Here is a 14,733-nt window from a genome sequence, read left to right on the forward strand (position 1 = left end):
ACAAATAAACGTCCACTGTTTAAACTTTGTCATTCTGTTTGCTAGGAAACCAACTCAAGTGGAAATGGCAGTAATTTCTCCTGTTCAACCATTTAGGAGAACTACAGCTGACATACTGATAGTATTCAGTGTTTTAGTCAAATCTAACACTCCCACTTGTCTCACTAGCACTGACTTTACTGACAGTTGGTTTGAGTAAAGGTTTGAGGGAATTCACTTACCTAGCTGCCTTGAGATAAATACTCTGGTAGTCGCTCTGCATAAGACCGTCTGCTAAATGACTAAACCATCTACAGTATCTATGACTAAGTTATTTATTCTCAGTATGGTTGATATTGCCTTCCAGTCACTGATCTCAACCCACAGCAAGACCACAAATTATCACAGCAATTAATACCGTAGACGGCCCAACCCACAAATCCCACACTGAGAACCACATTGAGCTAATCCTCGAAGGTAACCTCTGGATTAGAACCACATTGAGCTAATCCTCGAAGGTAACCCCTGGTTGAGAACCACATTGAGCTAATCCTCGAAGGTAACCTCTGGTTTAGAACCACATTGAGCTAATCCTCAAAGGTAACCTCTGGATTAGAACCACATTGAGCTAATCCTCGAAGGTAACCCCTGGTTGAGAACCACATTGAGCTAATCCTCGAAGGTAACCTCTGGTTTAGAACCACATTGAGCTAATCCTCGAAGGTAACCTCTGGTTTAGAACCACATTGAGCTAATCCTCGAAGGTAACCCCTGGTTGAGAACCACATTGAGCTAATCCTCGAAGGTAACCTCTGGTTTAGAACCACATTGAGCTAATCCTCGAAGGTAACCTCTGGTTGAGAACCACATTGAGCTAATCCTCGAAGGTAACCTCTGGTTTAGAACCACGTTGAGCTAATCCTCGAAGGTAACCTCTGGTTTAGAACCACATTGAGCTAATCCTCGAAGGTAACCCCTGGTTTAGAACCACATTGAGCTAATCCTCGAAGGTAACCTCTGGTTTAGAACCATATTGAGCTAATCCTCGAAGGTAACCTCTGGTTTAGAACCACATTGAACTAATCCTCGAAGGTAACCTCTGGTTTAGAACCACGTTGAGCTAATCCTCGAAGGTAACCTCTGGTTTAGAACCACATTGAGCTAATCCTCGAAGGTAACCTCTGGTTTAGAACCACATTGAGCTAATCCTCGAAGGTAACCCCTGGTTGAGAACCACATTGAGCTAATCCTCGAAGGTAACCCCTGGTTTAGAACCACATTGAGCTAATCCTCGAAGGTAACCCCTGGTTTAGAACCACATTGAGCTAATCCTCGAAGGTAACCCCTGGTTTAGAACCACGTTGAGCTAATCCTCGAAGGTAACCTCTGGTTGAGAACCACATTGAGCTAATCCTCGAAGGTAACCTCTGGTTGAGAACCACGTTGAGCTAATCCTCGAAGGTAACCCCTGGTTTAGAACCACATGATTTACCCTCTGTAGTCCTTATATCCTACCTTTATGGTGTACAGCTCTGTTATTGGTCAATGCAAAAACCTGAGTCAACATTCTCCCTTCTAGCTCTACACACACACACATACACACACACACACACACACACACACACACACACACACACACACACACACACACACACACACACACACACACACACACACACGCTCCCTTCTCTCCTAGCTCAACACAGAGCTTTGTAGCTATTATGACTCACTGTTTAAAACCCAGGTAGGGAGCAGAATAGCAGTGCTTTATTGTGGCGTAGCGACACAACTCGTGCCAAATCAACTCATGCCGTTCCTAAGGCGATTGGAGCTTTTAAGGTTTTGTTGTGTTGCCCATACCTGTTTCCTTGGCGATGTCGGTTGGTGCTGTGGCTATTCAGGGGCCGTTGTGAGGGCTAGAGAAAGGTAGGTTGTTGATGGCAGGGTGTTATGGAGGAGATCTAGTGTACCAGAGAAAGACCTCCGGTGGTTAGGCTGCTATGTGGGAGAAGGGCACAGTCTAGTCTGCTCAAACACCATATTCACAACACCTGTGGTCTGACCATAGAGACTTGAGGTCGACCGATTTTAGGATTTTTCAACGTCGGTACAGATTGTTGGAGTACCAAAAAAAGCCGATACCGATTAATCTGCCAATTTTTTAAATATATATTTGTAATAATGACAATTACAACAATACTGAATGAACAATGACCCCTATTATTTTAACTTAATATAATACATGAATAAAATATATTTAGTCTCAAATAAATAATGAAACATATTCAATTTGGTTTAAATAATGCAAAAACCCAGTGTTGGAGAAGAAAGTAAAAGTGCAAATGTGCCATGTAAAAAAGCTAAGTTCCTTGCTCAGAACATGAGAACACATGAAAGCTGGTGATTCAATATTCCCAGTTAAGAAGTTTTAGGTTGTAGTTATTATAGGAATGATGACGCCTCAACTATTTCTCTCTACACCATTTGTTTTTCATATACCTTTGACTATTGTATGTTCTTATAGGCACTTTGTATTGCCAGTCTAATCTCGGGAGTTGATAGGCCTGAAGTCATAAACAGCGCTGTGCAACAAGCATTGCTAAGAGCTGCTCGCAAACGCAGTAAAGTGCTGTTTGAATGAATGCGTACGAGCCTGCTGCTGCCTACCACCGCTCAGTCAGACTGCTCTATCAAATTTCAAATCATAGACTTAATTATAATATAATAAACACACAGAACTACGAGCCTTAGGTCATTAATATGGTAAAATCCGGAAACTATCATTTCGAAAACAAAACGTTTTTTTTCTCTCAGTGAAACGGAACCGTTCTGTATTTTATCAAACGGGTGGCAACCCTAAGTCTAAATATTACTGTTACATTGCACAACCTTCAGTGTTGTGTCATAATTATGTACAATTCTGGCAAATTAATTACGGTCTTTGTTAGGAAGAAATGGTCTTCACACAGGTCGCAACGAGCCAGGCGGCCCAAACTGCTGCATATACCCCGACTCTGCTTGCACTGAACGCAAGAGAAGAGACACAATTTCCCTTGTTAATATTGCCTGCAAACATGCATTTATTTTAACTATATATGCAGTTTTCAAAATGTATACTTTTGTGTATTGATTTTAAGAAAGGCATTGGTGTTTAGGGTTAGGTACATTGGTGTTTAGGGTTAGGTACATTGGTGTTTAGGGTTAGGTACATTGGTGTTTAGGGTTAGGTACATTGGTGTTTATGGTTAGGTACAGTCGTGCAACGAATGTGCTTTTGTTAAATCATCCCCCGTTTGTCAAAGTTGAAGTAGGCTGTGATTCGATGATAAATTAACAGGCACCGCATTGATTATATGCAACGCAGGACAAGCTAGTTAACCTAGTAATATCATCAACCATGTGTAGTGAACTAGTGATTATGGTAAGATTGATTGTTTTTTATAAGTTAAGTTTAATGCTACTGTAGCTAGCAACTTACCTTGGCTCCTTGCAGACACAAGGTCCTTTTGACGCTGCACTCACGTAACAGGTGGTCAGCCTGCCACACAGTCTCCTCATGGATTACAATGTAATCGGCCATAACCGATGTCCAAAAATGCCGATTACCGATTGTTATGAAAACTTTAAATCGTCCCTAATTAATCGGCCAACTTCTAATAGAGACACAACTAATAGATCTCACATCACACTGAAAGTCACGTCAGCTGGTATCCATGATCCACTACAATGTCATAACTCTGTGCCTGTGTTTCACTTGTTAGTTTGTGTTCCCACTGTGTCAGTTTTATTACAGTCTGTAATGATAGAATAACCAGTAATATTAACCAAATGTCTTTTTCTTCTTACAGTTTATTAGAGAAGATATGAAGCAACAACAAACTAACAAACACAGTAACCTTCACAGGGAAGACCAACACATCACTGTGGAAGAGCTGTGGAAGGGCTGGAAAACCTCAGAAGGTAGGAGAGAGATGGGAGGGAGGGAGGGATTGTTTAAAATAGGGAGGAAGGGAGAGCGGGTAAATCTAATCCAACTTTATTTGCCATATGCGCCGAATACAACAAGTGTGGACTTTACCGTGAAACTCTTACTTACAAGCTCTTAACCAACAGTGCAGTTCAAGAAGGAGAAAATATTTACCAAGGTGTCTAAAATAAAAAGTAACACAATAAGAATAACAATAACGAGGCTATACACAGGGGACACCGGTACCGAGTCAGTGTGGAGGCTATACACAGGGGACACCGGTACCGAGTCAGTGTGGAGGCTATACACAGGGGACACCGGTACCGAGTCAGTGTGGAGGCTATACACAGGGGACACCGGTACCGAGTCAGTGTGGAGGTTATATACAGGGGGTACCGGTACCGAGTCAGTGTGGAGGCTATATACAGGGGACACCGGTACCGAGTCAGTGTGGAGGCTATACACAGGGGACACCGGTACCGAGTCAGTGTGGAGGCTATACACAGGGGACACCGGTACCGAGTCAATGTGTGGAGGCTATACACAGGGGACACCGGTACCGAGTCAGTGTGGAGGCTATACACAGGGGACACCGGTACCGAGTCAATGTGTGGAGGCTATACACAGGGGACACCGGTACCGAGTCAGTGTGGAGGCTATATACAGGGGACACCGGTACCGAGTCAGTGTGGAGGCTATACACAGGGGACACCGGTACCGAGTCAGTGTGGAGGCTATACACAGGGGACACCGGTACCGAGTCAGTGTGGAGGCTATACACAGGGGACACCGGTACCGAGTCAATGTGTGGAGGCTATACACAGGGGACACCGGTACCGAGTCAGTGTGGAGGCTATACACAGGGGACACCGGTACCGAGTCAATGTGTGGAGGCTATACACAGGGGACACCGGTACCGAGTCAGTGTGGAGGCTATATACAGGGGACACCGGTACCGAGTCAGTGTGGAGGCTATACACAGGGGACACCGGTACCGAGTCAGTGTGGAGGCTATATACAGGGGACACCGGTACCGAGTCAATGTGTGGAGGCTATACACAGGGGACACCGGTACCGAGTCAGTGTGGAGGCTATACACAGGGGACACCGGTACCGAGTCAGTGTGGAGGCTATACACAGGGGACACCGGTACCGAGTCAGTGTGGAGGCTATACACAGGGGACACCGGTACCGAGTCAGTGTGGAGGCTATATACAGGGGACACCGGTACCGAGTCAGTGTGGAGGCTATACACAGGGGACACCGGTACCGAGTCAGTGTGGAGGCTATACACAGGGGACACCGGTACCGAGTCAGTGTGGAGGCTATACACAGGGGACACCGGTACCGAGTCAGTGTGGAGGCTATACACAGGGGACACCGGTACCGAGTTAGTGTGGAGGCTATACACAGGGGACACCGGTACCGAGTCAGTGTGCAGAGGTACAGGGTGGTTGATGTAATCTGTACGTGTAGGTGGGGGTGAAGTGACTATGCATAGGTAACAAACAAACAGTGAGTAGCAGCAGTGTACAAGATGGGGGGGGGGTGTGTCAATGTAAGTTGTCCGGTGGCGATTTTTATGAATTGTTCAGCAGTCTAATGGCTTAGATGGAAGGGAGAAGGGGTGGGAGGGAGGGAGAGGGGGTAAATGGAAGGGAGAGGGGGTGGGAGGAAGGGAGAGGGGGTAAATGGAAGGGAGAGGGGGGTAAATGGAAGGGAGAGGGGGTGGGAGGAAGGGAGAGGGGGTAAATGGAAGGGAGAGGGGGTGGGAGGAAAGGAGAGGGGGTGGGAGGAAAGGAGAGGGGGTGGGAGGAAAGGAGAGGGGGTAAATGGAAGGGAGAGGGGGTGGGAGGGAGGGAGAGGGGGTAAATGGAAGGGAGAGGGGGTGGGAGGAAAGGAGAGGGGGTGGGAGGAAATGAGAGGGGGTAAATGGAAGGGAGAGGGGGTGGGAGGAAGGGAGAGGGGATTAATGGAAGGGAGAAGGGGTAAATGGAAGGGAGAGGGGGTCAGTGGAAGGGAGAGGAGATTAATGGAAGGGAGAGGGGATTAATGGAAGGGAGAGGGGATTAATGGAAGGGAGAGGGGGTAAATGGAAGGGAGAGGGGGTAAATGGAAGGGAGGAATGGGAGAGAGGGTAAATGGAAGAAGCAAATGTCAATTTGAGTCTCTGTCTGCAGTTCATAACTGGACGACGGAGGACACAGTCCAGTGGCTGAAGGAATCTGTGGAGCTGCCTCAGTACGAGACGAGCTTCAGAGACTTCCGGATCAATGGAAACACTCTGCCTCGGTGACTACATTATCACACAACACACCAACAACACCACTGAACTGAATCGTGTCTTCCATGATGTGTAAACAGTAGTGATTTTGTGCGATGGTGAAGATATCGCTCTGCACTGTTTTATCAATATGTAGATATATGCTAAACGGTTTCAGGTTTAGTTTGAAAAGTTTAAATGCACATCATAAACAATGAGCTCAATTTGTTACTCAGACCAATGCTCCCTTCTGCTGGATATGTGAGGTTAATGCAGGTGGAATGGGAAAGAAATGATTAAACATATGCCCACTTCGACTAGCAAAACATCTCCCTGCCCATGTTGTCAGATAGTCACTTAGTGCAGTTTAGACATCCCAGTTCATGTCATGACCCCGAAGTCAGCAGGCGATTGTTATATCAAGGAGTCACCTTTATATGCACTTGATCTTGTTTAGATGGGACCAATAACACTGTCTTAATGACACGAAGGGGAGAGTCAGAGCAATTACACTAGAATCTCTTCAGGAATGAGACTCGCTGAGACTCCATGTACTCATGTATGGAATGACTACATGGATAGAAGAGGGTTGAAGAGGGGGGTTGAAGGGGGTCAGGGGTGTTGTTTTACCCCCCCCCCCGTACCCGTGGGGGGTGCTGACTCATTAAATGATGTCACAGCAGTGGATTGGGTGTCGCTGGCTGCCATGTTGTCTGATCTGGTTGACACACTGACACGCACACACTGACGCACACACGCACACACTGACGTGCACACACACGGACACACTGACGTGCACGCACACACTGACGCACACACTGACGCACACGCACACACTGACGCACACGCACACACTGACGCACACGCACACACTGACACACGCACACACGGACACACACACGCACACACACACACAGACACACACTGACGCACACACGGACACACTGACACGCACACACTGACGCACACACTGACACACGCACACACTGACACACGCACACACTGACACACGCACACACACACACTGACACACGCACACCCACACACTGACACACACTGACACACACTGACACACAGTGACGCACACACGGACACATTGACACGCACACACGGACACATTGACACGCACACGCACACACTGACGCACACGCACACACTGACGCACACACACGCACACACTGACGCACACACACGCACACACTGACGCACACACACGCACACACTGACACACGCACATGCACTGACGCACGCACACACTGACACACGCACACGCACGCACACTGACACACGCACACGCACGCACACTGACACACATGCACACGGACACACTGACGCGCACACGCACGGACACACTGACGTGCACGCACACACTGACGCACACGCACACACTGACGCACACACTGACGCACACGCACACACTGACGCACACGCACACACTGACGCACACGCACACACTGACACGCACACACGGACACACACACACACACACACACTGACGCACACACGGACACACTGACACGCACACACTGACGCACACACTGACACACACACACACTGACACACGCACACACTGACACACGCACACACTGACACACGCACACACACACTGACACACGCACACCCACACACTGACACACACTGACACACACTGACACACAGTGACGCACACACGGACACATTGACACGCACACACGGACACATTGACACGCACACACGGACACATTGACACGCACACACGGACACATTGACACGCACACGCACACACTGACGCACACGCACACACTGACGCACACACTGACGCACACGCACACACTGACGCACACACACGCACACACTGCCGCACACACACGCACACACTGACGCACACACGCACACACTGACGCACGCACACACTGACACACGCACATGCACTGACGCACGCACACACTGACACACGCACACGCACGCACACTGACACACGCACACGCACGCACACTGACACACATGCACACGGACACACTGACGCGCACACGCACATTGACACGCACACACACTGACACACGCACACACACTGACACACGCACGCACACTGACACACGCACGCACACTGACACACGCACACTGACACACACACACACTCACTGACACGCACACTGACACACACACACACTGACACACACACACATTGACACTCACACTGACACACGCACACTGACACACACTGTTCAAGACAGACCTTGTCTTACTTGGTCCTGTATCACATACTGTAGTTGGTTGATCAGCGTTCTATTCTCGTTCTCAGTGAAGGGTATCGTTCTCAACCCGTTTCGTTTTCTCTCTCTGTTTCAGGTTGGCGGCGAACGAACCGTCGTTTATGTCTGGTCAGCTGAAGATATTAGACCAGCGGCACAAACAGAAACTCAATCTCAAAGCACTAGATGCTGTGCTCTTCGGCCCTCCCTCACGTAAGTACACTATGGGGGTGTCTGGGTAAAAACAGAACCATGTTTACTCATCATATGTCTTATTCCATCAAGGAAATGATCAACAATATGACTCTGATCTGCAGACCCCCCCCCCATCTCTACATTCACCAGAACCTTTTTACCCAATCTAAATCTAAAGATACCATGCATACTATTGTACAGCTTTCCTGTAAGGTCAATACGTCCTTAATGCTTTTTAATGTATGGGTGGTCACGGGAATCGAACCCGCTATCGTGGCATTGCAAGGGTCATGCTCTACCAACTGAGCCGTGCTTGGACCGCCAATAAACACCATTCCATTCCACCCCTCTCTCCCCCAGGTCCGCAACACAACTGGTTGAAGGACTTTGTGTTGATGGTATCTATAGTGATTGGGGTGGGGGGCTGCTGGTTCGCTTATATCCAGAACAAGTCTTCCCGGGTCCACATGGGTCAGATGATGAAGGACTTGGAGAGCCTGCAGAGTGCTGAGCAGAGCCTCATGGACCTACAGGGACGGTACGTAACCTAGTAGTTTTTATTAAGGTTTTATAAAGGGAGTGTATACTGTTACAGGTATTGTTCTGACCTCACTAGAACACCTAGCCACCTTGTTAAAAGATGTCGATCTCTTTGTGTAACATCTTAGGTATTGGACTGGGCCCAGGGTTCGGGTGTATTAAGTGAAGTTGGTTGTTTTTGGATGGTGAAGATGACTTTGTCAGGTTTTCATGGCTCTCCCCAGGTTGGAGAAGGCCCAGGAGGAGAACCGCACAGTGGCGGTGGAGAAGCAGAACCTGGAGCAGAAGATGAGAGACGAGATCAGCGGGGCCAAGAAGGAGTCGTACCGTCTCCGCGAACTCCGCCAGGGGGCCGAGTGTGAGCTCAGCCGCCTCAAATATGCAGAGGAGGAGCTGGTGCAGGTAGGAACCATTGAGAGTGTGTCGCATGTCCTTAAGGTTGCAAAACTACCGGTCATTTACCAAAGTTACCAGAATGTTTACTAATTTTGGTAACTAACAGGTCATTTATGGAAACCGGTAATTTAATTTTGTAGTTTTTATTAGGATCCTCATTAGCTAACGCCATAATTAACAAGACATGACAAACAACCACATTCAAGACTTCACAAACATTCAAAAGTAAACAATACAGATAATTATAATACCTGACAGGAAACACATTTAAACTTCTTAGGGATCAAATCCCGTTAGCGGATCGATTTGACAACATCCGGTGAAAATGCAGAGCGCGAAATTGAAAAAAATATATTATAAATATTTAACTTTCATACATTCACAAGTGCAATACACCAAATGAAAGCTTAACTTCTTGTTAATCCAGCCACTGTTTCAAAAAGGCTTTACGGCGAAAGCAAACCATGCTATTATCTGAGGACAGCACCCCATCAAACAAACACAGACAGTCATATTTCAACCCGCCAGGCGCGCAACAAAATGCAGAAATAACGATATAATTCATGCCTTACCTTTAAAGAGCTTCTTCTGTTGGCACTACAATATGTCCCATAAACATCACAAATGGATTGACCATCTAACCAGACAGTACTATAAGTGTGATAGGACCAGGGATTGACCATCTAACCAGACAGTACTATAAGTGTGATAGGACCAGGGATTGACCATCTAACCAGACAGTACTCTAAGTGTGATAGGACCAGGGATTGAATCACCTGATTCAGTGTGCCAGATGTTACATACTCTGAACAATTTCTTGTAACAGCAATTCCCTTACCCATCTTAATAACAACATGATCTATGTGTTCCCTTACCCATCTTAATAACAATATGATCTATGTGTTCCTTTACCCATCTTAATAACAATATGATCTATGTGTTCCTTTACCCATCTTAATAACAATATGATCTATGTGTTCCTTGACCCATCTTAATAACAATATGATCTATGTGTTCTGACTGTGATAAAGCTGCGTCCAACATGACCCTCAATAGTTTAGTTTTTTTCACTTTGCTTTACATCTTAATCTCAGCCACAAACGAGTCCTGATTGAACCCTCTGTCGGGCCTTCGGTAGATTACCTTCGGGCCGGCCTTTTGGTATTTTAGTTTTCCTAGTGAATGCAACCAAGTCATGATCACTGCAACCTAGTGTCACTGATACATCTTTAGAACAATGTTCAGCCATGGTGGTAAAAATGGGATCAATACAAGTAGATGATGTGAAACCGGACCTATCAGTGAACGTTCTGGTTGGTGATGTCATAACTTAGGTCAGGTTACATACGTTGGAAACAGAAATTACTTTCTATTTGGACAGTTTGTATTAAAAAAAAATCACTATTCATATCTCACAACAACAAAAAATCCCTATTTTCATCAGATAACTTATCCAACATTTCGCAAATTACATCAAGATATTTCACATCAGCACTAGGTGACCTATAGCAGCAACCAACTAGTATAGGTTTCAAATGTGGTTAATGCACCTGTACCCATAGCGCCTCTAATCCATTCAACATGGAGTCCTGACGTTGTTTTTCTGGAATATGTCTCTGGATGTAAACTGCAACTGCGCCCCCATATCTATTTCTGTGCCTCCTGAACATATTGTCTCCATGTATAGAGATCTCAGCATCCTCAATAGAATAGTCCAAGTGAGTCTTTCATATTGCCAATACATGAATATTGTTTGACTGCACTAGACAGCATATTTCATGAATTTTGTTCCTTAAACTGAATATATTCAAGTGAGCGATTAACATACCTTTCTTTGGTATATTTACACTATTTTATATTTCCAAACGTGAATCAGTTGTTGGAATCTGAGAGAGAGATACTCAGTGTGGGTAATGTATACTTGAATAACCGATTTTTCTTATTTTTTCATATAAAATATTCATTTTGGTCAAATCTGTGTCAATATTGTCCAAGTTTTAGTGAATTTGGTTTGGTGAAAAAGAAAATAGCCTAACTTAATGAAAAAAGCATCTCATCAACATTTACAAAGCTTTTAGAAACGCCTTTTTATCAGACACAACAATATGGAGTGGATTTCTGGTTAGTTACGCGATGACATCACGTCCTTCAAAAATTATTTGGCAAAAAAATAATTTATTCGAAGAACCGTATTTTTCATCATAATTTGTCGCAAAAAAAAGAATGTTTGACAAAAATAATAATCCATCCTGGCCGAACAGCATTTGTTTTATTTATTTATCGTTCTTTAGAGCATTTCTTCTATCTGCCGTTTCCATTACACACGTCACAGTGTTTTTGTTTTGAGATATTGCTTTTGTCAATGAAAACTATTACTAATTACATAATTAGCAATTAACTCTGCTACTCTTCCAACTATAGACTACTTCTGCCCCCAGTTTAGCCCCAAAACATTGACAACAAAAACATATAGACATTAGTCAAATAAGTGTAAAGAATATAAAGTATACATCATGCTGAAACCCTCAATTTAAACACCAATGGTATTCACTAAGTTGATGTTTATATTTAAGATCATGTTTTACAGCTTTGCCAATCTATTTTTCATATTTAAAACAGCTTGTTTTATTATTTAATCTTTTACATGTTATGAAAGTGACCTAAAAATCCTTACGTTTCCGTACATCTGCTAGTTTACTGGCACATTTTCTCACCGGGTGTCACGTGAAATACTGTCCCCCTGTGTTGCGTCAAATCCCGTCTCTCTGTGTCACGTGAAATACTTCCCCCTAGTGGCGCATACAGTACAATGCAATCCCAATTACCATATGAATGCAGTGTGGAATTGAGAGCATATGCTTACCACACAGAATACTATTCCTCTGTGTATACTGGTATTCCACAGTAAAGCATTTGACATTGTTCCCCTGCACATTGCATAGTACCATCCCCTTACGTACAGTAACAGTACTGCCCCCACTTTTATGCCCTGATACCGTTTGAATTAATACGCGTGCGACGCCTAAATGTGTCCCCCCCCTCCTGTCTCCAGGTTCGTATGGCCCTGAAGCGAGCAGAGAAGGAGATGCAGACGGAGTGGTCGGTGCCCGACGCCCTACAGATGTGGCTACAACTCACCCACGAGGTGGAGGTCCAATACTACAACATCAAGAAACACAGTGCGGAGCTACAGCTCACGGTCGCTAAGGAAGAGGTAACTTCCTGGAGAACAAATGACATCGCTAAGACATCACTTCCTTTGAGAGAGTTTTTCTAAGTAGGAGCAGACTTTAGGGGGATTTTGGTTCAAACCTCACTGGGTTCTGAATTTGGAAACTAGTTGAGTGTTCAATTCTGAGGTGCAATTTGGAACAAGCGTTGCCCTTGTATAATTGAAAACTTACTCGCACAAGCACGCACACACACACACACACACACACACACACACAGAAACAAAATTAGTTTTTTTTTCCTAATGAGTTTTTTTAATGACACAGCTAAATTACTTTTTAATTGCATTGTTTGTTTTTGCCTTTGTTTTTGCCTTTGCAGCGAGACTGCCTCATCAGGCAATTTCAGAAGTCAATTAAATGCGGCGCTGTGATAGCACAAACCAGGAGACACAGCAATATGTTGCTCTCATTAAAGTAGATGTGTCCCAATTTGAGGACTTATTGATAAAACTAGTCTCTGTAGTAAATTGTATTGTATATCAGTCTGGACACCAGTCTGTTTCTGCTCTAGCCAACAGATTATGGTCTTGGCAAGAGATGTACAGTGCCTTCAGAAAGAATTCATACCCCATTACTTATTTCACATTATGTTGTGTTACTGCCTGAATTTAAAAAATGGATTACATTGACTTTGTAACTCACCCATCTACACACACAATACCCCATAATGACATCACAATACCCCATAATGACATCACAATACCCCATAATGACATCACAATACCCCATGACAAAGTAAAAACATGTTTTTAGAAATGTTTGCAAATATATTGAAATACAGAAATACAGTATCTCATTTACATAAGTATTCACACTTCTGAGTCAATACATGTTAGAATCACCTTTGGCAGCGATTACAGCTGTGAGTCTTTCTGGGTAAATCTCGAAGAGCTTTGCGCACATGTATTAATTGCTAGCCAGTCATTTTCAAGTCAAGCCGATTTAAGACAAAACCGTAACTGGGCCACACAGGAACATTCAATGTTGTCTTGGTAAGGAACTCCAGTGTATAGTTGGCCTGGTGTTTCAGGTTATCATCCTGCTTGAAGTTACATTTGTCTCTGTCTGAAAGCAGACTGATCCAGGTTTTCCTCTAGGACTGTGCTTAGCTCTATTCTGTTTCTTTTTATCCTAGAAAAACTCCCTAGACCTTGCCGATGACAAGCATACACATAACTTGATGCAGCTACCACCACGCTTGAAAATATGAATAATGGTACTCAGTGATGTGTTGTGTTGGATTTGCCCCAAACATAACACTTTGTATTCAGGATATAAAGTTCATTTCTTTGCCACATTTTTAGCAGTTTTGATTCAATGTTTTGGAATATTTGTTTTTTGTACAGGCTTCCATCTTTTCACTCTGTCATTTAGGTTAGTATTGTTTAGTATCTATAGTGTTGTTGATCCATCCTCAGTTCTCTCCTATCACAGCCATTAAACTCTGTAACTGTTTTAAAGTCACTATTAACCTCATGGTGAAATCCCTGAGCAGTTTCCTTCCTCTCCGGCAACTGAGTTAAGAAGGACGCCTGTACCTTGTAGTGACTGGGGGTATTGATACACCATCCAGTGTTGATAATACCTTCACCATACTCAAAGGGATATTCAATGTATTTTTTTAAATGTTTGACTCATCTACCAATAGGTGTCCTTCTTTGCGAGGCTTTGGAAAACCTCCTTAGTCTTTGTGGTTAAATCTGTTTTGAAGTTCACTGCTCGTCTGAGGGACCTTACAGATACTGTAATTGTATATGTGGGGAACAGAGATGAGGTAATCATTCAAAAAAACATGTTAAACACTTTTATTGGACACAGAGTGAGTCCTTGCAACTTATTTGACTTGTTAAGCACATTTTTACACCTGAACTTATTTAGGTTTGCCATAACGAAGGGGCTGAATACTTATTGACTCAAGACATTTCAGCT

The 14,733-nt window shown here is 44.5% G+C and overlaps 1 protein-coding gene across 3 annotated transcripts in view; it reads left to right on the forward strand.

The window, feature by feature from the left end:
• The window catches only part of LOC109881960 (stromal interaction molecule 2), an 81,964-nt gene that overhangs the window by 58,006 nt on the left and 9,225 nt on the right, over positions 1-14,733 (forward strand). For all 3 annotated transcript variants that reach the window (XM_031832571.1, XM_020474057.2, XM_020474058.2), the window contains exons 3-8: positions 3,828-3,939; positions 6,127-6,238; positions 8,538-8,653; positions 8,996-9,173; positions 9,400-9,577; positions 12,624-12,785. In XM_031832571.1, the coding sequence (XP_031688431.1) occupies positions 3,828-3,939; positions 6,127-6,238; positions 8,538-8,653; positions 8,996-9,173; positions 9,400-9,577; positions 12,624-12,785 (858 nt within the window). The remainder of the gene's footprint in view (positions 1-3,827; positions 3,940-6,126; positions 6,239-8,537; positions 8,654-8,995; positions 9,174-9,399; positions 9,578-12,623; positions 12,786-14,733) is intronic.

The sequence above is a fragment of the Oncorhynchus kisutch genome, linkage group LG9, assembly GCF_002021735.2.
Source record: "Oncorhynchus kisutch isolate 150728-3 linkage group LG9, Okis_V2, whole genome shotgun sequence".
Classification (NCBI taxonomy): Eukaryota; Metazoa; Chordata; class Actinopteri; order Salmoniformes; family Salmonidae; genus Oncorhynchus; species Oncorhynchus kisutch.